The sequence below is a fragment of the Nilaparvata lugens genome, chromosome 5 (assembly GCF_014356525.2).
Source record: "Nilaparvata lugens isolate BPH chromosome 5, ASM1435652v1, whole genome shotgun sequence".
NCBI lineage: Eukaryota > Metazoa > Arthropoda > Insecta > Hemiptera > Delphacidae > Nilaparvata > Nilaparvata lugens.
Genome location: NC_052508.1, coordinates 48,747,816 through 48,771,263, shown reverse-complemented (window position 1 = coordinate 48,771,263; position 23,448 = coordinate 48,747,816). Strand labels below are relative to the sequence as shown.

Below are 23,448 nucleotides of genomic sequence, written 5' to 3'. Positions count from 1 at the left end.
TGTGGGGTGATGATAGACTTGTCGAAATCTTTCGATTGTGTTGATATTAAAACTCTTCTAGATAAGCTCTATAGATTAGGAATAAGAGGAAATACCGGTAGCCATAAATTATTCAGCTCATATCTCACAAATAGGTATCAATATGTACAGCTTGCCACGGTAAATAATAATTCTAAATCCAATAAATTGAGACTATCTACAGGGGTACTTCAATGTATATTGGACTATATTGGGGCCCCTTCTTTTCATAATATACATTAATGATATCCAATATAGCTACGGAGACAATTTATCGATTACGTTATATGCTGATGATACCACTCTGATGTTCAGCGATAAGTGTCTTGAACATTTAGAGGTGGACTTGAATCTAAATAGCAACCTTAGTGTAAATAAAAATAAATGTAATATGATTATAATCGAAAAAAATCTGGTGTGGTACACGCACACAACTTTCCTTGCTCATTGAACTGTAAGCCTCATTCTTAGATGAGAATAATTTAGGGGAATAACATAATGACGATTGACGGCAAAATATTTGCAACTACGATCAGACTACTTTATATGTGTTTATATAATTGTTTTCAGAGTACTTTTTCCTTTGTGTAAATTGTGAAATTCGATGATTTTTTCAAAAGTCGTCAAAACAGCTGTTCTACAGATGAAATATCTCGACTATGACTGTGTTCTTTTTATAAACTGCTCTACCTACCTACCTCATGCACGAGAAGGAGGTTACAAAGTCCATTTCTTAAGGATGGGGTGGACCCCCCATTAGTTTCCTACGAAAAAGACTCATGCAAGTTCATAGAACTGATAAATTACTATACAGGGTATGAATTTGAAAAAATCGGTCAGGTAATTTTTGAGAAAATCGTGAAAAACATGGTTTTTTAGTCATTATCCGCCATTTTTCTCAAGAATATTATGGAGCTCCTGCGATTTTCCCAGAAATGAGACTCATGTAAGTTGATATGGCTTATAAATAGCTATCCATGGTATAAATTTGAAGAAAATCGTTAGAGCCGTTTTCGAGAAAACCGTGAAAAACATGGTTTTTTAGTCATTATCCGCCATTTTTCTCAATAATATTACGGAGCTCCTGGAATTTTCCCAGGAATAAGACTCATGTCAGTTGATAGGGCTTATAAATAGCTATCCATGGTATAAATTTGAAGAAGATCGTTAGAGCCGTTTTCGAGAAAAACGTGAAAAACATGGTTTTTAGTAATTATCTGCCATTTTTTCCGCCATCTTGAATTGAATTTTATTGAATTTCTTATTGTCGGATCCTTATGGTATAAGAACCTTAAGTTTATAATTTCAAGTCGATTGATTAATTAGGAATGGAGTTATCGTGTTCACAGACATACACACACACACACACACACACACACACACACACAGACCAACACCCAAAAATAATGTTTTTGGACTCAGGGGATCTTGAAACGTATAGAAAACTTGAAATTAGGGTACCTTAATTTTTTTTGGAAAGCAATACTTTCCTTACCTATGTTAATAGGGCAAGGAAAGTAATAAGCATTTGATCTTTCAGCCAATGCTCGTTCTTGAATTTAAACCTATAGAAAGTTCGAATGTAGTCAAGATACTTGGAATGCTTTTGGACAGCAAGCTCACATTCGTGCCACATATAGAGAATCTAATCATTAAAATCTCAAAAAGTATATTTTTATTAGGCACTATAATTAAAATTACTCCACCTGGTACTGGAAAAACTTGATACTACTCACTAATATATTCGTATTTGGTTTACGAAAGTATAAAATACTCGAGTTTTGAACTCTGGGGTAGCGATCCCGTCTTTCGGAGGAGACGATAAGCCGTCGGTCCCCACTACCTAAAAAGTAGTCGTCATCTCTCATCATCATCCCTCTCACCCATTACCCTCGCACAAGCCTAAGAGCTTATGTCGGCATCTCCCTCAGTATAAAAAAATAAAAATAAAGTTCCTCCTTGATACTGCTGGTCAAGATAAGGATTGAACTTTTATGCTCCAAACTTTGCTTCTAATACTTGCTCCAATGAACATAGTATCTATACAGCTCTGTATTATGTAATTGAATAAATCTCAATTTATAATCTTAATTTTGTGCATGAATAAATCTTAATTTATTGTTATTTCATTATAAATGTTTTTCAAATCTTAGCTTATATTGTTAGTAGAATTTTAATTTTCCAGACGATGCCTGGTTTCAGTATTTTGTTAAATCAACATTCAATCAAACACTTTGTTTCGACTTTTTGGACTTTCAGAAGTGTGTTGAGAGTCGTGGATTCGAAAATGCTGGTATTTGATCCCAAGGAGGAAGAGGAGCAGTTCTTTTTTCGTGGTGTGAAACAAAAAATGAGGGATATGACAAAGAAACAGCCGAAAGAAATGGGATTTCTTTTCGATGGAGTATTTGATGCTGGAGCCACAAACGTCGACGTATACAATAGAACCACTCGCTGTATAATTTCAAATCTTCTTGACGGATATAACTGCTCAGGTAGCCTACTTGTTATCGTCACGAATAGTTTTAACTTTGGTTTCATGAATTAGATTACTCGTTATCTTTGACAAATCATAGTTTCCTTGTAGCTTTGACTTATCTTTGTAATTTAACTGCTTAATCATATTTATTAAAGGTTGTTCAAAAGGGTAAAAAAAACTTTTTTCCTGCGATATTTTTCAAAGTTTTTCAATTTGTTTACTATCAAACTTTAAAAATAAAAAGTTTTCTCAGGAATTTTTTTTCGGTGATTACTTTTTGAGAGTAAAAACTTTCTAAAGTCTAAATTTTTGGGACATATCATTTCAAATTCGGTAGGAGATAAATATGAAGTTCTGAGAATAAATTCTCAATGGTATTGTTGATTGAATGAAACAAAAATTTCCTGGATACCGTATTTCAATTTTAGAAATTTATTCCATTTACCAAAAAAAATACCGACAATAACTTTTAGTTGGGTTATTTTTGGTAAATGGAATAACTTTCTCAAATATGGATATTTTCAGGAAATTTTCGTTTTATTCAATCATCGATACCATGAATAATAGATCTTCAAAATTACATGCATTTGTCTCTTACCGAATTTGAAATGATAAAATTGTAGGCTAACATTAACATGGTTTTTTGACCACTTCAAAAAAATATTTTCATCCATCCTAACAAAAGTATATTTCTTAACATCTACTTAGCATCCAAGATTCCTGCAAGAATAACAATTCTGAATTCTGTAAAATGAATATGAAAAACGTTTGTTGATAATAGTAATATCTTATCTGAGATCGAATGGTAGAAACCTCAAACTTTCTAAAAAAAAACAATATTCTTATGTATTTTGAGCATCATCATCATTATCATGAAATTAATTTTGTTTCAGTATTTGTGTATGGAGCTACTGGCTCAGGAAAAACTCATACTATGCTGGGATCAAGAGAGAATCCAGGAATAATGTACCACACTATGGTCGAATTGTATTCTCAGATTGAAAAAATTAAAGCTGATAAAAACTGCCAAGTGGGAGTTACGTTTGTTGAGGTAAGAGAGGAAATATTAGAATAACTAACTTGATTCTCTTGGAACCATTTTCATTTCAATACTGCTCTCAGATACAGTCAGATTAACATATTGTTAATCTACAACATTAAGACGACGTATTAACCCATCATTTCCGTTATATAGTTATATAGTGATCAGTCACTCATCACTTCTATAGTGGGGTCCATGTTTTAATGGCAGTGGAGAAAGATAGGAGAACAACGTTGCCGATCCTCAATGTCAAGTCAATGCCTTTGTTAATGTAATATCAATAAACCTGATCATCTTCGTTTAAAATATGCAATTATATTTTATTAAGCAAGAACTTATATTTTTCAATAATTTCATAATGAATTTTCATAATTGAAATGAAATATTTTGTGAATTAATTATTAATTTTACATTGTTAGAAGCCGATCTGGCAACAGAGCAAAGCGAGAGAGAGATAGCGCTATCTGCTTTGTTGAATGAAAGACAAGGATAGCAATATCATTGCTAATCAAACACTGCCATTATAACGTGACCTCACTATAATAGGTAGCGCATCTACTAGGTAGCCTATAGTCCTTTTATATCAATAGAAAAATGGGAGCATACTGTTGCCGTTTTTATACAGATTCTATCAAAACGCCCTAAGCTCTCTTCTCTCTTTTTCGCTCTTTCTCTCATACAATCATTTCACAGGCTCTATTGAATCTGTGAAATCTGGCAGCGCTGTTCTCCATAAGACTATTGTAGTGCTGCAAACTAAGGTTTGCACAGACTATAGTTCGTTCATCTATTGAGGTGACTTGCTCTCTCTCTCAAGCATTGCGCAAAGTGATATGATTCATCACGGCGACGATTTTAACCATTTAACCACGGCTTGAAAATTCTCCCGCTCTCGTCTCTGTCATGCGAATCAAACCAATGTGTTCAACGCTTTAATAACATTACAATATATGTTTTCTTGAGCTTACCATTCGTCTAATATTCTAATCAGTTCCTCATTATTTAGAATGAAACGTACTTTTGTCACTCGTATTCCAATTACTCAAATAATTCCATTAACTCATATAAAATTCCATTTACTCAATTTAGGCGACTTATTTTTATCTAAACAAAAATCAATAAATACATAGAGTAACAGGATGTTTATTCTCTTGTTGAGGGTTGCGTGTATTTATATAGAAATTAAAGATCAAAGTACTCTTCTTAACATATTTTTCACTACATGTTTCAACTTGGAAGTAATTTTCAAGTGAAAAGTTAGAATATAAACATATTCATGTAACACATACATGTTTTAAACATATTGATTTTTAATTTCTATACAGTAACAACATATCTAATAGATTTTACGGAATCGATTGTAACTCACATATTAAATTAATGCATTGAATTTATATGATGAAAATATTGATAGTACAATTTATTTCAAATAGTAAATAAGATAGATAAGAATAAGCTAGTTGTAACAGCTATTTAGAATAATAACTACTTTTCCTGTCTAACTGTCAGAGCTTTGTATTATTTTTGTTGAATTAAAATAGAATATTATTGAAATGAATGGATATTTGAACAGGTGTACAATGAAAACGTGCACAACCTGCTGAACCCATCAGGCCCGATGCATCTTAGAGAGAGCGCAACCGGAGTGACGATTGCCGGCCTGAAGGTGGAGGACATCGTCAACGCCGATCATCTGCTGGAGAAGCTGGCTCAGGGCAACCGCAATCGCACCCAACACCCCACCGATGCCAATGCCGAATCGTCAAGGTCGCACGCCGTGTTCCAGGTCTATGTCAGAATGGCCACCAAGAATGGCAACCAAGTGAAAATTGTCAAGCTATCCATGATTGATTTGGCTGGCTCTGAAAGAGGAATGGTCACTGGCTGCAGAGGCTTGCGTTTCAAGGAAGGAGCCAACATCAATAAGTCACTTCTTGCATTGGGTGAGTGATTTCACTTTGCATTTTAAAACTTATTGTAGAAAGTTCAAGATCAATAGTTGTGTCTTCAATATAATTTTCAATGAAGACGCTAAGGGCTAATGCCATAATGGAAGATTTATTAGAAATTTCAATTAACCAACTGCCGGAATATTATTATTGTATAAATATCCAATGAAAGCTGTATAAATTGAACTAATAGTCCAGTCAATATAGACATAAAAAATCTGGTGTGGCGCACTCACACAACTTTCCTTGCCGTTATGAAAATTGATCACCTGACGCTAGTGTACCCGCGCATCTCAAGTCTACTATTCAAAGATTTGAGCCAGCTGGTAACAGGGCAATATCGTTGGAGACACACATGAGGTCTGCTATCTCTTCATAGTGAATGATTTAATAGAATCAACAATAATTTGCAATTGAATAATCACATTTTCTCGAATTTAAAGCTTATTTTCAAATTTAGATGAAAATGTTACTGGACATTAATTGTAGAGATTTTCATGCTCAATCTACTCCACTTGATTTTTTTTGTTTCAATTGTATATGAAGCCTGATAATTGGGAATCTATCTGCATTGATGGGGCGGAGCTCCTGAAATTTTTACAGATATGGGACTTGTGGCAGTTGATAGAGCTTATCGATGACTATTTTAAGTATGAATTTGATCAAAATCGTTGGAGCCGTTTCCGAGAAAATCACGAAAACCCCTGTTTTTGACAACATTTTCGCCATTTTATCCGCCATCTTGAATTGCATTTGATCGAAATTGTTCGTGTCGGATCCTTATAGTGAAAGGACCTCAAGTTCCAAATTTCAAGTCATTCCGTTAATTGAGAGATGAGATATCGTGTACACAGGCACACATACATACACACACACACACACATATATATATATATATATATATATTATATATATATATTGTCACGATGTATATCGTAACTAGAGAAAGGCATTGAATTTAGGGCTCATTTATTCGACGCTCGGCTATCTTTCATAGAATCTGAGGGGTCAACGTTCAAGCCAGCCACTGGCCTACCGCTCAGCGTTGCTGCGCATCCTCTCCCCCCTCCCTCTCGGTCACTGAGGGAGGCTCGAGAAAGGCCAGCAGAAGGCAGTCGAGTTCGGAGAGCCAAGTCGAGCGGTCGAGAGAGGTGAGAAGGAAGCAGCGAGCAGCTAGCAACGTCACAGTACACCAGTACTACGTGAAATCCGATTTCTTCAGCGACCGGGAGTTGTGTCGAGGCTAAAGTCGATTAGCCTCTCACACAGTGAACTCCACTGCTCTACACTCGTTTGGGCGAGTGTTAAACGACACTTAACCTGTTTGGACGACGGGTTGCCAGTTTCGACCAACGACAACACGTCAGGTTTGGTCGAAACCTGACTCCCCATTAGTAGGCCACCAGTGGGGCTTCGAGGCGAGATAGGACATCCAGGAAGGTCAGGAAAGACCTTTCCCGCAACTCCGCGGACGATCCGGACCCCAGGAGGACAGCTAGTGCCCGGCCAGTAGGACTTAGGAAAGTCTAGAGTGCTGGCCGCCGCAGCGTGCTGGTCCAGTGCGGATCGCAAGAGGACGTCTAGGAAGGCCAGGAAAAGCCTTTCCCGCAACTCCGCGGACGATCCGGACCCCAGGAGGACAGCTAGTGCCCGGCCAGTAGGACTTAGGAAAGTCCAGAGTGCTGGCCGCCGCAGCGTGCTGGTCCAGTGCGGGATCGCAAGAGGACGTCTAGGAAGGCCAGGAAAAGCCTTTCCCGCAACTCCGCGGACGATCCGGACCCCAGGAGGACAGCTAGTGCCCGGCCAGTAGGACTTAGGAAAGTCCAGAGTGCTGGCCGCCGCAGCGCAGTGGTCCAGTGCGGGATCGCAAGAGGACGTCTAGGAAGGCCAGGAAAAGCCTTTCCCGCAACTCCGCGGACGATCCGGACCCCAGGAGGACAGCTAGTGCCCGGCCAGTAGGACTTAGGAAAGTCCAGAGTGCTGGCCGCCGCAGCGCGCTGGTCCAGTGCGGGATCGCAAGAGGACGTCTAGGAAGGCCAGGAAAAGCCTTTCCCGCAACTCCGCGGACGATCCGGACCCCAGGAGGACAGCTAGTGCCCGGCCAGTAGGACTTAGGAAAGTCCAGAGTGCTGGCCGCCGCAGCGCGCTGGTCCAGTGCGGGATCGCAAGAGGACGTCTAGGAAGGCCAGGAAAAGCCTTTCCCGCAACTCCGCGGACGATCCGGACCCCAGGAGGACAGCTAGTGCCCGGCCAGTAGGACTTAGGAAAGTCCAGAGTGCTGGCCGCCGCAGCGCGCTGGTCCAGTGCGGGATCGCAAGAGGACGTCCAGGAAGGCCAGGAAAAACCCTTCCCGCAACTCCGCGGACGATCCGGACCCCAGGAGGACAGCTAGTGCCCGGCCAGTAGGACTTAGGAAAGTCCAGAGTGCTGGCCGCCGCAGCGCAGTAGTCCAGTGCGGGATCGCAAGAGGACGTCTAGGAAGGCCAGGAAAAGCCTTTCCCGCAACTCCGCGGCCGATCCGGACCCCAGGAGGACAGCTGGTGCCCGGCAAGTAGGACTTAGGAAAGTCCAGAGCGCGGGCCGCCGCAGCGCACTAAACCAGTGCGGAACCGGAAGAGGACCTCTGGGAAGGCCAGGGAAAGCCTTTACCAGAGCTCCGCAACCAACCCGGACCCCGGAAGACACCCGGTGCCCGAGGACTAAGACTTAGTCCCGACACGAAGCCCTTTCTCACGACTAACACTGCAAGGTTCCTGTTCCCTTCTTCCCGCGACCAACCCTGTTTGGCAGTGCGAAAGCACGGCCCCTCTTTCCTAAAAGAGGGAAACATTCCTCCAAAGCACTCAAAACCCTGTTTCAACCCCCAACCCGAGCGAGGGTGGTTGACGGACGCCCCACCGAGACTCCCGTCCCCTGCCGCGGCCCTCCCCAGTCGCCGACTGAGTTTAGCCGGCCCAGAGCGACACTGGGAACTCTGATAGAGACAGGTGTGGGCAAAAATCTACTCAGAAGATTGGCACACGAACGTGGGCCCAAGGCAGGAGGAGTAAAGCAGCAATGAGTGCAGAAGAGAAATGTAATCGCGCCGGAGAAGACCAGGAGGCGCGAGAGGATAACAGCGATCCAGGAGTGTCCTGGATTTACAAACTCCACCGGAATGAAGCAGTGGATCTAGCAGCATCAGCAGGGCTACCTACAACAGGTACCATGGCAGAGCTCAGGAGAACTCTTGTCGAAAACCACCGGAGGACAATGGTGGAGGCCGCCGGTCTAAACAGGATCGGTGGCGGAGCTGGCACAGGTCAGGAAGAGGAAGGAGCTGCAGCTTTGTGGCCACCAGTCGCGGAGGCCACTGCATGTTCCAGACTGGAAGAAATACCCAAGGAGAAGTCTCCAGAGTTTGATGGAGACTCCAGCAACTCCTGGGTGTACAGAGTGCACGATCAGGGCTTGATTGATCTAATACTCGACTCAGTGCTGACAGATGGCACAAATACGAGCCTGAGGAGGGCTCTATTGGAGCAACGACAGCGGATTGTTGCGATGCTCCCCATTCTGGATAATGGGGAGGAGGCGCTTCGTCGAAGAGCGCGAAGGCCAGCATCAGTTAGCGAGGAGGCAGAGCCTGCACTGGTGAGGCCGGAGATGCCGGAGAGGCATGATAACATGCCTAGGCATGTGTTGAGGTCACCTACCAGTCCAGCGGTGCCTGCTACATCCTGTATGGACCCGGGTGCCGTGTGTGACAAGGTTCGAGGGTGGCGGCTCTCATATGATGGGAGTGGAGATGCTCCAAGTTTTATGGAGCGGCTCGAGGAGCTGCAACAAGCATATGGCTTGTCTGGCAGACAGTTATTTCCAGCGCTACCTGAAATGTTAGCGGGGAAATGTTCCTTATGGATGAGGAATAGGAGAGAACAGTGGAGACACTGGGACGATTTCCTGAGAGACTTTCGGTCTCGTTACTATCCACCTACTTATGTGGAGGATCTTGAGAATGAAATTCTCGACAGGCGGCAGAAAGAAGGCGAGCTCATAGACGACTATGTTGAGGAGCTGCTAACGCTGATGAGGAGAAGAGGTGGTTTTTCAGAGAGAAGCCAGGTACAGAGATTGTACAAAAATCTTTTACCGCGCTACAAGCTATACATCAGGGAGGCTGAAGTATACACCACCGACGACTTGCTACACTTAGCGAGGCAATATGAACGAATTAAATTCGAGGAGAAGAGTGCTCAACAGAGACAACGAGCAGTGAAGCAGGAGGAGGTGAGGAAGCAGACCAAGCCTCGACAGGAGACTACTACTACACAGCGTCGGAGTGAACAACCTCCAGAAGGCCCCGTGTGTTGGCAGTGCAAGAAGGTGGGACACTGGAGATCAGAGTGTCCGGAGGTTTCACTCTGCTCAAAGTGCGGGAAGCCACGACCCAATTGTTCCTGTGAGAGAGAGCAGAAGAAGACTTCTAATAAAACAGCTGTGGTTAAAACAAGGCTTCAAATCCAGCTAGAGCCAGAGCTCCAGGATGACAGCCGTCTCTTCACTACAGTGGAAATAGGAGGCAGACAGTATAGTGCTCTTCTCGACACCGGAGCAGAGTCCAACTATATTAGCTCTAAAGCTTTTAATAGTTTGGAAGCAGTGGAACGAGAGCCTGTGCAGCGCGGCGCTGTTATGGCTAACGGAGCGGCTGCACGACTGCGAGGTGGTGTTATAACCAACCTGAAAATTGGCAGAATATCCCTATCAACAACACTCACAATAATGGATGGGCTTTCTCCAGATATTCTGCTTGGTATGCAGTTTCTTCGTGAGCACCGGGTGAGAATAGACCCCTATTCCCGGTCAGTGGAATGGGATCCTCATCTCGTCAAAAAGCACATTGGAGACGATATTTCCACTCCAAATGTGGGGAAGGGAGCCGTCAACTCGAGGCTGGCTACTGTTAAAACCCAGCCTGACATAGGGAGGTCAAGGAAGCCACCTGTAATTATTCCTGCGAAGAAGCAGGAGAAGGAGAAATTTCCTCAAGTCCAGAAACACGTAGGAGCTGTGTGGAAGACTGGAAAAGAGGAATTTATTTCTCAGAAAATTTCTCCAGCCCGTGGAAAGTTCATTTGCTGGCACTGTAAACGAGCTGGGCACTGGAGGTTCAACTGTCCGGAAAAACTGTACCGGAGGCGGAAGAAGGAGGATCATTTTCAGCAAGGAGCTGGAGATAATCGTCGAGCAGTGCAGTCTAGAAGACTGCCGGTGCTGGAAACTACACTCAAAGTAGTTTCAGATATTAGAAACAAGAATTATAATGCCAACCGGTATTATAATTGGAAAAGGAGGACGATGAAGGTGAACTCTGGACAGCTAGTCTACAGGAAGGAGTGTCACCTGTCCTCGGGTGCTAATCAGCTTGTCGCGAAGTTAGCACCGGAATTTTCTGGCCCATATGAGGTCGAGGAAATGTTGGGTGACGGTAAGAGGGTTACTGTGCACGAGAAGGGCACCAAGCTCCAGCCACACCTGCCCGAGGATGAGGAAGAGGATGGTGATGGAGCAGTTGCGGAAAAGGTGGACGGAATTCGAGCGGATGGACAGCAGGAGGCCGAGCGAGGCTATAGAGGGTCGCTGCCTATCCGGAGGATGGGATACCAGAGAGGTGTCACGCGCCGCCGCCAATAAGGAGGTAAGAGGCGAGAAGGGGTGAATATCATAAGAGTTCAATCATATCACAGCTTTAGAGCTATTTTTGATTCATAAATTATCCCATTTTAAATGAGGAAATTAAATTTTGTTGTCAAAGACAAAATTGCATAGAAATCGAAGAAAATTAATTCAGAATTATTAGCACGAATTTATTAGCCGAATTTTGAAAATTAATAGCATTAGCACGATTCCGAAAATAATGAGAATATTAAAAGACTGACATTTTATTGTTGTTGAAAGAAATTTGACAATGATATATTGAAAGAGAGAGGAGGAAAAAGCATATTCCGTTTTATTTTTCCTATAAAATAGAGTCCTACTTAAACTAAATGGCAACTCAACCATTACAGTTTAATTATTATAATCAGTCATATGCACTGGCTGAATTAGATGGAAAAAATTATTATTGTCAAATTAATGCGTTTCTTTTGATCTGATGGCAATCTCAATAATTTCAGTTTGAAATATATTATGATGTGACCAAGCATGGGTAATCAGGAAAATTTTCTACAGTCTATGACTATTTATTAACAGCTAAAATCGATTCCAACTAGACTAAATTTTCTTGATCGGTATATTACCGATATTGTTGTAACCAAGTACGGGTTAACAAACAAAACTTGCAGTAGCTTGTTTTCTACTTGCCATAGATAGTTGATGGCGAAATGAGTGGATAGAGAATATTAGAAAATATTATAGATCAGTATGATCCGAATAATATTTTAACCATGAGGTAATGGTTATAATAATAATTGAAATCATTTAATGAAGCTGGTGGTAATTGCTTTAATCCGTGTAAAGTGTTACGATGCAGTTAATTAACAGACGTTATTATACTGTGGGATAAAAGTGAATTACGTTGCAATTAATTATTCATGTGGAATGAATAAATTGCGTTTGATTGTGAGTCGAGATGTACTACAATCGGAGGTTATTAGCTTCAGATTATGATTAAAATTTTCTAATATTTCACTTGAAAATAAAGTCGGAGGACTTACTATAAATTGGAATAAAATAATTATTATTTCAATTCGAATTAATTCTATGTTGGATCGAGAAGTTACTTGTGCTGTGGAGATAAGATAAACATTATCTCAACTGGCTAACTGCTATCGCCAAGCTTCTAGTCTGTAGAAGAGAATTACTTCTCCTTTTCAATAACAATTTATAAAATGGAATTCATGTGAATTCTAGTTTTTCCAGATATTCCACTGTTATTGAGTCAGTCTGTGTTAGATCGTGCTATTGTTAGTTTGGAATTAGATCACGTCTCGAGAGTGAATCTGATTTTTACTCAGCCTACCATCATGAGTTTATTGACGGTGTATTGATTCATTCAATAATTATTATTTGTGCTAATTGTTATGATTATTTTTCGGAAAATCAATATTCACTTAGTGTGATTTATTAACAGCTGTTGTGTCATTATACACACCTTGTGTGAATAATTACTTTGAAAAAGTAAATTAAGATTTATTTTGGGGTGAAATAAGTCTTGAAGTGAGAAAGAGAGATAGAGCAATAAATGTTCACTGATTGTGAATTAATTAGCAGATGTTATCTGTTATAATAAAAACACTGTCATTTATATCCAATGGATGGTTACTTTGCATAAGTAAATCAAGTGATTGATTTCATTATTGAAATGAACAGTGAGAAGTGGAATATTGAGTTGAAATTTATAGTTCCGATTTGATTATTGTGATATAGTGAGGAGGCTGAGATCCTCATAACAGATCGAAAATGAATTATTATTTCGACCACATTTAATTGTGATATAAATTCGAAATAGGTGATGTAACATCACAACTAGTGGCTTCATGTCAACCATATAATTCAGTATTCCTCATCATATTATCATCTCTCATATTTTATAGTGAACAATAAGTTGCTGATACACTGAACTAACTGAGAGTATCCATCACTCTGACACTTGGTAATTTTCCTGGACTCCAATTTGCCTCTATCAACTGTTCCTGTTCCAATTCGCCTCTATCAACTGTTCCTGTTCCTGGTCGTGTTGGAGATTCATTCCAGCTGTCTGATGCTGGAAGTTTAGGCAGTGTGAAAACACGGCCATGCAGGGCGAAAGCCTGGCACATGCAGTGCGCAAGCACGGCGAAGCAAGGCAGTGTGAAAACACGGCCATGCAGGGCGAAAGCCCGGCACATGCAGTGCGCAAGCACGGCGAAGCAAGGCAGTGTGAGAACACGGCCATGCAGGGCGAAGGCCCGGCACATGCAGTGCGCAAGCACGGCGAAGCAAGGCAGTGTGAAAACACGGCCATGCAGGGCGAAAGCCCGGCACATGCAGTGCGCAAGCACGGCGAAGCAGGGCAGTGTGAAAACACGGCCATGCAGGGCGAAAGCCCGGCACATGCAGTGCGCAAGCACGGCGAAGCAAGGCAGTGTGAAAACACGGCCATGCAGGGCGAAAGCCCGGCACATGCAGTGCGCAAGCACGGCGAAGCAAGGCAGTGTGAAAACACGGCCATGCAGGGCGAAAGCCCGGCACATGCAGTGCGCAAGCACGGCGAAGCAAGGCAGTGTGAAAACACGGCCATGCAGGGCGAAAGCCCGGCACATGCAGTGCGCAAGCACGGCGAAGCAAGGCAGTGTGAAAACACGGCCATGCAGGGCGAAAGCCCGGCACATGCAGTGCGCAAGCACGGCGAAGCAGGGCAGTGTGAAAACACGGCCATGCAGGGCGAAAGCCCGGCACATGCAGTGCGCAAGCACGGCGTCCATTTATGTACAGTGCGAAGCACGACACTTCCCGGCAGTGTCCTGCAAGTGTGACACGGCGACTCGGCAGTGCGAAAGCACCGCGTCCTTATTTTTGCAGTGCGAAAGCACGGCGTTTCTTGCAGTGCGAAAGCACGGCGTCCCCCCATCACAGTGCGGAAGCACGGCGGCCTCTTGCAGTGTGCAAACACGGCGTCCCCCATCGCAGTGCGGAAGCACGGCGGCCTCTTGCAGTGTGCAAACACGGCGTCCCCCATTGCAGTGCGGAAGCACGGCGGTCTTTTGCAGTGCGAAAGCACGGCGTCTCTTGCAGTGCGAAAGCACGGCGTCCCCCATCGCAGTGCGGAAGCACGCCGGCCTTTTGCAGTGTGCAAACACGGCGTCCCCCATTGCAGTGCGGAAGCACGGCGGTCCTTTGCAGTGCGAAAGCACGGCGTTTCTTGCAGTGCGAAAGCACGGCGTCCCCCATCGCAGTGCGGAAGCACGGCGGTCCTTTGCAGTGCGAAAGCACGGCGTTTCTTGCAGTGCGAAAGCACGGTGTCCCCCATCGCAGTGCGGAAGCACGGCGGCCTCTTGCAGTGTGCAAACACGGCGTCCCCCATTGCAGTGCGGAAGCACGGCGGTCCTTTGCAGTGCGAAAGCACGGCGTTTCTTGCAGTGCGAAAGCACGGCGTCCCCCATCGCAGTGCGGAAGCACGGCGGCCTCTTGCAGTGTGCAAACACGGCGGTCTCTTGCAGTGTGCGAACACGGCGTCTCAACGCAGTGCGAAAGCACGGCGCAGATCTTCAAGATCTTCTCTGAAGCTAGGCCTAGGATCTGGCCGGGTAGCTTGCTCATTTCTTCGGATGGTGCCGACGCATCACCACCGGTTGGCGAGGAACCAACCTGGCGCCCAGTTTATGTTCGGTCTGCGTTGACCGGCGGAGAGGCGGCAGAATGTACTCAGGCATTTGGGACCTTCTGTCTGCCGTTTACCCCTTCCATCCTCACCCCCCCCTCTCCTCCCCCTCTCTTTTCCCCCCCCCTTCCCTTAGTAGGAACAGTGTGTCACGATGTATATCGTAACTAGAGAAAGGCATTGAATTTAGGGCTCATTTATTCGACGCTCGGCTATCTTTCATAGAATCTGAGGGGTCAACGTTCAAGCCAGCCACTGGCCTACCGCTCAGCGTTGCTGCGCATCCTCTCCCCCCTCCCTCTCGGTCACTGAGGGAGGCTCGAGAAAGGCCAGCAGAAGGCAGTCGAGTTCGGAGAGCCAAGTCGAGCGGTCGAGAGAGGTGAGAAGGAAGCAGCGAGCAGCTAGCAACGTCACAGTACACCAGTACTACGTGAAATCCGATTTCTTCAGCGACCGGGAGTTGTGTCGAGGCTAAAGTCGATTAGCCTCTCACACAGTGAACTCCACTGCTCTACACTCGTTTGGGCGAGTGTTAAACGACACTTAACCTGTTTGGACGACGGGTTGCCAGTTTCGACCAACGACAACACGTCAGGTTTGGTCGAAACCTGACTCCCCATTAGTAGGCCACCAGTGGGGCTTCGAGGCGAGATAGGACATCCAGGAAGGTCAGGAAAGACCTTTCCCGCAACTCCGCGGACGATCCGGACCCCAGGAGGACAGCTAGTGCCCGGCCAGTAGGACTTAGGAAAGTCCAGAGTGCTGGCCGCCGCAGCGCGCTGGTCCAGTGCGGGATCGCAAGAGGACGTCTAGGAAGGCCAGGAAAAGCCTTTCCCGCAACTCCGCGGACGATCCGGACCCCAGGAGGACAGCTAGTGCCCGGCCAGTAGGACTTAGGAAAGTCCAGAGTGCTGGCCGCCGCAGCGCGCTGGTCCAGTGCGGGATCGCAAGAGGACGTCTAGGAAGGCCAGGAAAAGCCTTTCCCGCAACTCCGCGGACGATCCGGACCCCAGGAGGACAGCTAGTGCCCGGCCAGTAGGACTTAGGAAAGTCCAGAGTGCTGGCCGCCGCAGCGCGCTGGTCCAGTGCGGGATCGCAAGAGGACGTCCAGGAAGGCCAGGAAAAACCCTTCCCGCAACTCCGCGGACGATCCGGACCCCAGGAGGACAGCTAGTGCCCGGCCAGTAGGACTTAGGAAAGTCCAGAGTGCTGGCCGCCGCAGCGCAGTAGTCCAGTGCGGGATCGCAAGAGGACGTCTAGGAAGGCCAGGAAAAGCCTTTCCCGCAACTCCGCGGCCGATCCGGACCCCAGGAGGACAGCTGGTGCCCGGCAAGTAGGACTTAGGAAAGTCCAGAGCGCGGGCCGCCGCAGCGCACTAAACCAGTGCGGAACCGGAAGAGGACCTCTGGGAAGGCCAGGGAAAGCCTTTACCAGAGCTCCGCAACCAACCCGGACCCCGGAAGACACCCGGTGCCCGAGGACTAAGACTTAGTCCCGACACGAAGCCCTTTCTCACGACTAACACTGCAAGGTTCCTGTTCCCTTCTTCCCGCGACCAACCCTGTTTGGCAGTGCGAAAGCACGGCCCCTCTTTCCTAAAAGAGGGAAACATTCCTCCAAAGCACTCAAAACCCTGTTTCAACCCCCAACCCGAGCGAGGGTGGTTGACGGACGCCCCACCGAGACTCCCGTCCCCTGCCGCGGCCCTCCCCAGTCGCCGACTGAGTTTAGCCGGCCCAGAGCGACACTGGGAACTCTGATAGAGACAGGTGTGGGCAAAAATCTACTCAGAATATATATATATAACTATATATATATATATATATATATATACAGACCAATATCCAAAACCCAGTTTTTTGGGACCTTGAAACGTATAGAAATATAGAAATTGGGGTACCTTAATTTTTTTCGGAAAGCAATATAGAAATTATAGAATATAGAAATTGGCCATTTTTTGTGTATTGGAATATGGGCTTTAGTACACTCAACAATAAATTTTCCACTTTTCGACCGAATTTGACTTATGATGCATGATTTTGGACCGCCTTGGCGAGCCGAGAAGAATGACGTGTAGTACGATGAAATCTGAGCATTGTATCAGAAGTTATACGTGTTTGAAATTTTGATCCTTGAGGTGTCCTTGAGCGCGCCTCTCCACTAGGAAATACTGAAATGAAGTGCATCTAACGGGTGATTCTCATAGAACATAATCTCATGAACTTATGTCATTGTGCGAAATATCAATGTGAAGACTATGTAGTTGGTGATGAAGGTTGAAGCTGAAAATGAGGTGTTTTTCACATTACAAGGAGCATTGTTGTCAGGTGTACCTGGAAATCTATATGAGATAGAGTGCTGTACCTGATCTCAGATTGTAGAGCACAAAAATACGCCCAGAGGGATTTTGAATTATACATCTAAATGGTAACAATCGGAAGATATTGTTGATCAAAAACTAAAATTCATCAAAATTGATTTTTTTCTTCAAATTTCACTCATTTTTGAAAAATCATAACTCAGTCCTCAATGGAGATAGAGTTCCGAATGATCTCATTTTATTCAGAATTTCATAATCTATAAAAAATGCGGAAGCAATTTTTTCTGTCCGATCACGAGATGTGGCAGAATAGGTTAAAACTGAAAAATGAGCCGAAAATACGAGGTTTTTGGGCCACCCTGTATCTAGCACAAGGAAATTTTGCATGAAGAAATTGGTTCTGGACTTCTCCTTTGTACCCAAATAATATATTAGAAAATTAGAACTACAATATAAATTGCACCAATGTATATAGTGACTGGACTATAAGGACTTCTGATACTGACCGAAAAAACATGCTTTCATTCTTGAAATTTCCTTCTGCTACTTAAATTCTTCAGTCAATATTTGCAATAGCAGAAGTCCTTAGTTCTATTTATACAGCTTTCATTGGATAATTGAAATAACTATTATACAGTAATTTCATAATATTGTTAAGATCTAATAATAAATCAGTATAATTTAACGTAATATTGAATTCCACATATTGTGAATCAGATAATTTACTAATTCACATTTGTACTTTGCTTATCTGCTCATCGATTTGTACTTCATGTATCTTCAATTTCTCCATAATTGATAGGTAGTAATTGACTCTGTCATAAGCTATAGCGTTCTGATCCTACTATATCTGATTTGTGTATGGTGGAGGGGTGGTATTGGAACGGAACTGATGATGGACATGTGTGGCATGCACCATTCTAGGCCATTCTCATTCGTGATCGCATTGGAATGCTGCAGATATTATGCTCTCACATTGAAATATTCTATCTATCAAACATATTGCATTAAATAAAGTTACTTCAATGTATTATAATTAATTAAATTAATTTTGCACAATATTATTATTTTTGTTAAATTCAAATTGAATATTTAAAGTTATAAAAATAGATACAAGTAGAAAATCAGCAAGCTTCCAGTCATCATATTCTACATGAAGTGTACTAATTTTTTAAATTTCAGGTAACTGCATATGCAACTTAGCTGATGGTTTAAAGCACATTCCCTACAGAGACTCAAAACTGACTCGACTTCTGAAAGATTCCCTTGGCGGAAACTGTCATACAATTATGATTGCCAATGTCAGTCCTTCAGTGACTTCGTATGAAGATACTTACAACACTCTCAAGTATGCTACTCGGGCCAAAAACATAAAAACAAAGGCAAGTTTACATCCAATTCAATTCACATTGAAAAGTTACCGTATTTGTTCACATACCAGGCGCACCTTTTTTCTAAAAATACAACGCAAAATTCTTTAGTGCACGTCATACGCGGTTTTTTCCAATGCCTGTATGTCAACGATGGGTCTTATATTGATCATACCGTCGATGTTATCTGTTTTAGTGGTTTATTTTACTTCTAAGTACGGTAATTCACGTTTTATCATTCAGTAATTAAGTTTTCGATAAAAGTTTTAATATCACCTATATCTTTTCATAAAAACTTACCCTCGTTTTTGGGGTGCGCGTCTTACACAGGGGTGCGTTGTTCGCGAACAAATATAGTATTTTAACAATTTCATAGTAAACGAGAATATAGGTACTTCGAATAGTTCTTGTATATTAAAACAAGAGAAATCGTCGGATTGATAATAATAATGAGTATTATTATAAATTGAATTCAGAATTTTATTTAGGAGTCTGTTTATTGTTTTTAGCGCTAAATTAAGCCAATTCATTCATTCTATTGATACACGAAAACCTATTTCATCGATTATTATGTTGAACTTTGAGACGGAAATTTTTCTTTAAAATAGCTGCCTGTAATTGAATACAGTATTTTATTTTTAATATCTCTGAAATATTTATTGGTATAATCGTGGAATAAAATCTATCAATTCGGTATCATAATCGCCAATTTACAATATTTAGAAGTTAAAAGGTGTATACAATGTACGTCATATTTCAATCCAACTTGGGGCTTCAAGTTTTATTTTGAGAATTTGTTAACAAAAGTGTAATAAAGTAATTGAACAAGCCTCGCTTCTATTGATAACTTATTTTAATATAATCACTATCAATTATAATCAACACAGCAACTTTCTGTTTCCTACAAGGATTTAAACTGTTCATTTGTTCAGGTGACGAGGAATGCGATGTCAGTAGACCTGGATGTGGGGCATTACGTAAAGATGGTGGAGGAGCTGAAGAAGGAAATCGTTCTACTCAAAAGCCAAACCAAAGCATACTCATCGTCACGATCGTTTCCTCCAAACTCTGACTTATCTGTCTGGTGCCGAGCTCTAGATGAGATCTTCGATGAAAGAATCGAAATTATGAAAAGTATTCTCACGTTGGAGTGTAACCAAAAGCTTCTCGCCTTGAGGAAAAAACGGAAATTGTTCATGGCAAATTTGCTCAAGGAAACACCTGGAAGTCAAGCTCAGGTATGTATATTTAATAATGCTTGATGATGGCTTCACTAAATAGAAACCGTAACATATAAAAAAATCAAACTTGTTAGTTAATCAATGTTGTGAGATTCCGATCCGTTTTATGTATATTGAGGATATATGGAGGATGGGCAATTTCTCTGAAAAAAAAAAACAATTTCAAAATTTAGAAAATGTTTTATTCTCAAGATAGCTTTAAGCCCCAAGAATGACTTCATACTACTATATTCATCCATTATAAAATAAAAGCTTTAGTGCATTAATTTACATATTTATTCATTGAATTCATTTGACTAGGTGTTTTTGTCAATGAATAAATCACTCATTTATTTATTCAAATGATAGGTCTATGTGTTTTTGTCTATGAATAAATGAGTGATTTATTCATTCACATGATAGGTCTATGTGTTTTTGTCTATGAATAAATGAGTGATTTATTCATTCACATGATAGGTCTATGTGTTTTTGTCTATCAATAAATGAGTGATTTATTCATTCACATGATAGGTCTATGTGTTTTTGTCTATGAATAAATGAGTGATTTATTCATTCACATGATAGGTCTATGTGTTTTTGTCTATGAATAAATGAGTGATTTATTCATTCACATGATAGGTCTATGTGTTTTTGTCTATGAATAAATGAGTGATTTATTCATTCACATGATAGGTCTATGTGTTTTTGTCTATGAAGAAATGAGTGATTTATTCATTCACATGATAGGTCTAGGCTCTAGAGAAACCTATTGCATGACAATACATGATAATATAAATGCAATTTAGTTTTGATGAATAAAAGAAAAAACTGTAATGTTAAAATTTATAAGTGATTTAACCCTAAAGAGACACACTGGGGTGTTTCACACCCCAGGGATTTTTTTTTCTGTTCTGCAGTTGACAATATCAAACAGATAGGAATTTTTGCCCAGTCTAAATTAGGTTTGAAGCATTGTCAACTGCTCTCCACCACTTCCAGTCAGTAATAGCATTCTACAAGGTCACCAGCTCATCTTATTCTTAGTTTGGGGTGTCTAACACCCCAGAGTTTCTTTCACGTAGGACTTTTATCAAATACTTTTTACAAAGATTTACTTGTATTGACCACTACGAATGTGGTATAGGATGATGGATCAGATTGGAATAAATGCTATGATACTCTACAACTTGAGGTTCAAAACAATAAAATGAAGAGACGTGAGTTTTTGATAAAGTTGTCATTGGCAATGATCAAGTCATTCCTTCAAACCAGATTAGGAGCTCCAACACTCAGGCGGAACATACGTACTTTTAAAGTAGTATAAATATTGATAAGCAGTGCTTTACTTTCGATTTCTGTTTGCACTTGGAACCAAAATGTTTAAGAAATTATGAAGTATGGGCTAAGTACTTTTTTCTCTATATTTTTCAAAGAAACAAGAAAATTCAATTGGGGTGTTCAACACCCCAGTGTGTCTACTGTGTTAGCATAAAGTAAGTGTGTCTCTGTAGGGTTAACAAAGCAGGAGGCGCATGATTTAACAAGTTTCATGAGAGAGCCAAATACTCTATGAAAATTTATATTATTAATATGAGTATGTGTTTAATATTAGTATCCACTATGTTTAGTACTATCTTTTTAATATTTTATCCATTCAAATTCCGTTCATTTCACAATAGAAAGTTATTTTTTCAGGGAATTGAAAAGGTGGAAGAGTCGCTGAGACAATACGATGCGCGAATGGAGGCAATGGTTTCTGCGCAGGCTGAACAGAGCAGACGCCAGAAAAGCAGTGATGAGAAACTGCAAAAGCTGTTCATTGAAATGGAAGAGGCCAGAGTCACTCAAGATATGGCCAAAGAATTCGAAATGAGAGATGAAAAGTTGAATAGAATTCTAACCGAAGTGAAACTGGATTACATGAAAAAAGCTTTCATGATTGATCAAAAAGATAGTTCAACAAATCTTCAGTCTATCAAAACTCTGTTTGAATCTTTCACCGAGTTCTACAATATCCTGTCAGGAATGAATTGGATCACAGACAAAATGGAATCGACTTATCAAGTGAGTTTACCATCTAAATGCATTTGGCTATTACTTAAGCCGTGTCCACACAAAACAAATGTTTGGCAAGCATGTTTGTTGAGGACCTCAGGGACAAACATTTTAAAAAGTTTGGACAATCATTGTTTGTCAAACAAAAAATTACTGTTTTTCTAAACATTTTCAGTGTTGACAGCTGAAAAACATAAAACCTGTTCTTCCCACTTACAAATTAATATTTTGTTTGGTGTCGCGTCCACACTGGCCACGGGCAAACATTGTTTGCCAAACATAATAAAACTTGCCCAAACTTTTTCAACAAACCTGTTTGTCGAACATTTGTTCAGTGTGGACACGGCTTTAGTTGTTACATGTATACATGACCATTAGAGATGATAACACAAATTTGTCTGTATTGTACGATTTCTAGAGTTCTACTGTCTAGTTAGTGCGTATGCACTCATCAATAATTATTGTAATTATTTTCATAGTGACTTTCCAACTTTTACAACAGGCACTGTTGCGTACAGGGAGAGCCTTGTCTACATCAGGAGCCAGACTAATTAATTATAAATTTTATTGGAAAGATCAATATCTGATCCCTTAATCAGTTAGAATCATATTTATATATTTCCCTTGTCCTGGACCTATATAAGGTACATTTGGTAATATAAGTTTATAAACGGTAAGGTAATTATGTTGATCTACTGATTAATCTAAATTTAAATGAAATTCAAATAAAAAATGTGATTTGTATATTAATATTTTTTTATAGATATACTCTTAGTCGGAGCATAAATTTAAAAATGTAATCTATCAATATGCAAAATATGATTACCGGTACCAATAAGAATTCAGTCTGTTATTTCGTGTTTATGAAATATTGTATATTTGTAATTTATTGTTTCGTAATACTTTTGTTGTAGTGCTCCAGAAATATTATCGAGGGCATGAAAACCATTAGGTGGCTGGACAATGATGAAGAAGAAGAGTCCGATTCCACCAGTGGTCACATCGTTAATATTACAAATTTTGAGACAAAAATTGACCATCTTTCATCTTTCAAAGATAAAACTACAAAGAAGAAACCAATTTCGCTAACGCTTGTAAGTTTACAATTTGTTTTATTGTAATTTTCTGTTATCTTGGTAACTTCTGTCAACTTATCTGTTAACTTCTGTATTACTTGGTAATATCTCCTTCAATTAATAAAATTTACAACTTGCCTAAAATCAGTTCTATAGATGCTATAACTGAACGAACGAACGAACTCTTCAATGTGCACTTTACGTACTTGGAATTTATTCAAGCTTAAAAGATAGAGTTTTTTTGTTGAAGAGTCTTTTAAATTGATTCAATGCAATCACTAGTTTCCTGATTTATCAAAATTATTGTTATAATTCAAAATTTTGTTTTAGGGAATTTCAGCCGATTCTGATTTAGGGAGTTTTCTGATTTATTAAAATTATTGCTACAATTAAAAATTTTGTTTTAGGGAATTTCAGCCGATCATCATTATAAAAATAATGACTAAGAATAGCAACAAATGTATGAATTTTCTGTAACCGGTTGCAGGCTGAATAGACACAAATTTATATGTGCAATATAACCGATATGATTCAGTCTGCTATTTTATGTTTATGAATATTACCATTTTTTATTAA

At 41.3% G+C, this 23,448-nt stretch overlaps 1 protein-coding gene across 2 annotated transcripts in view; it reads left to right on the top strand.

Moving 5' to 3' along the window:
- LOC111052397 (kinesin-like protein KIF18A) overlaps positions 1-23,448 on the top strand; it is a 32,846-nt gene that overhangs the window by 5,795 nt on the left and 3,603 nt on the right. For both annotated transcript variants that reach the window (XM_039428503.1, XM_039428504.1), the window contains exons 3-9: positions 2,278-2,513; positions 3,391-3,548; positions 5,113-5,482; positions 18,334-18,533; positions 19,454-19,759; positions 21,437-21,805; positions 22,711-22,890. In XM_039428503.1, the coding sequence (XP_039284437.1) occupies positions 2,278-2,513; positions 3,391-3,548; positions 5,113-5,482; positions 18,334-18,533; positions 19,454-19,759; positions 21,437-21,805; positions 22,711-22,890 (1,819 nt within the window). The remainder of the gene's footprint in view (positions 1-2,277; positions 2,514-3,390; positions 3,549-5,112; positions 5,483-18,333; positions 18,534-19,453; positions 19,760-21,436; positions 21,806-22,710; positions 22,891-23,448) is intronic.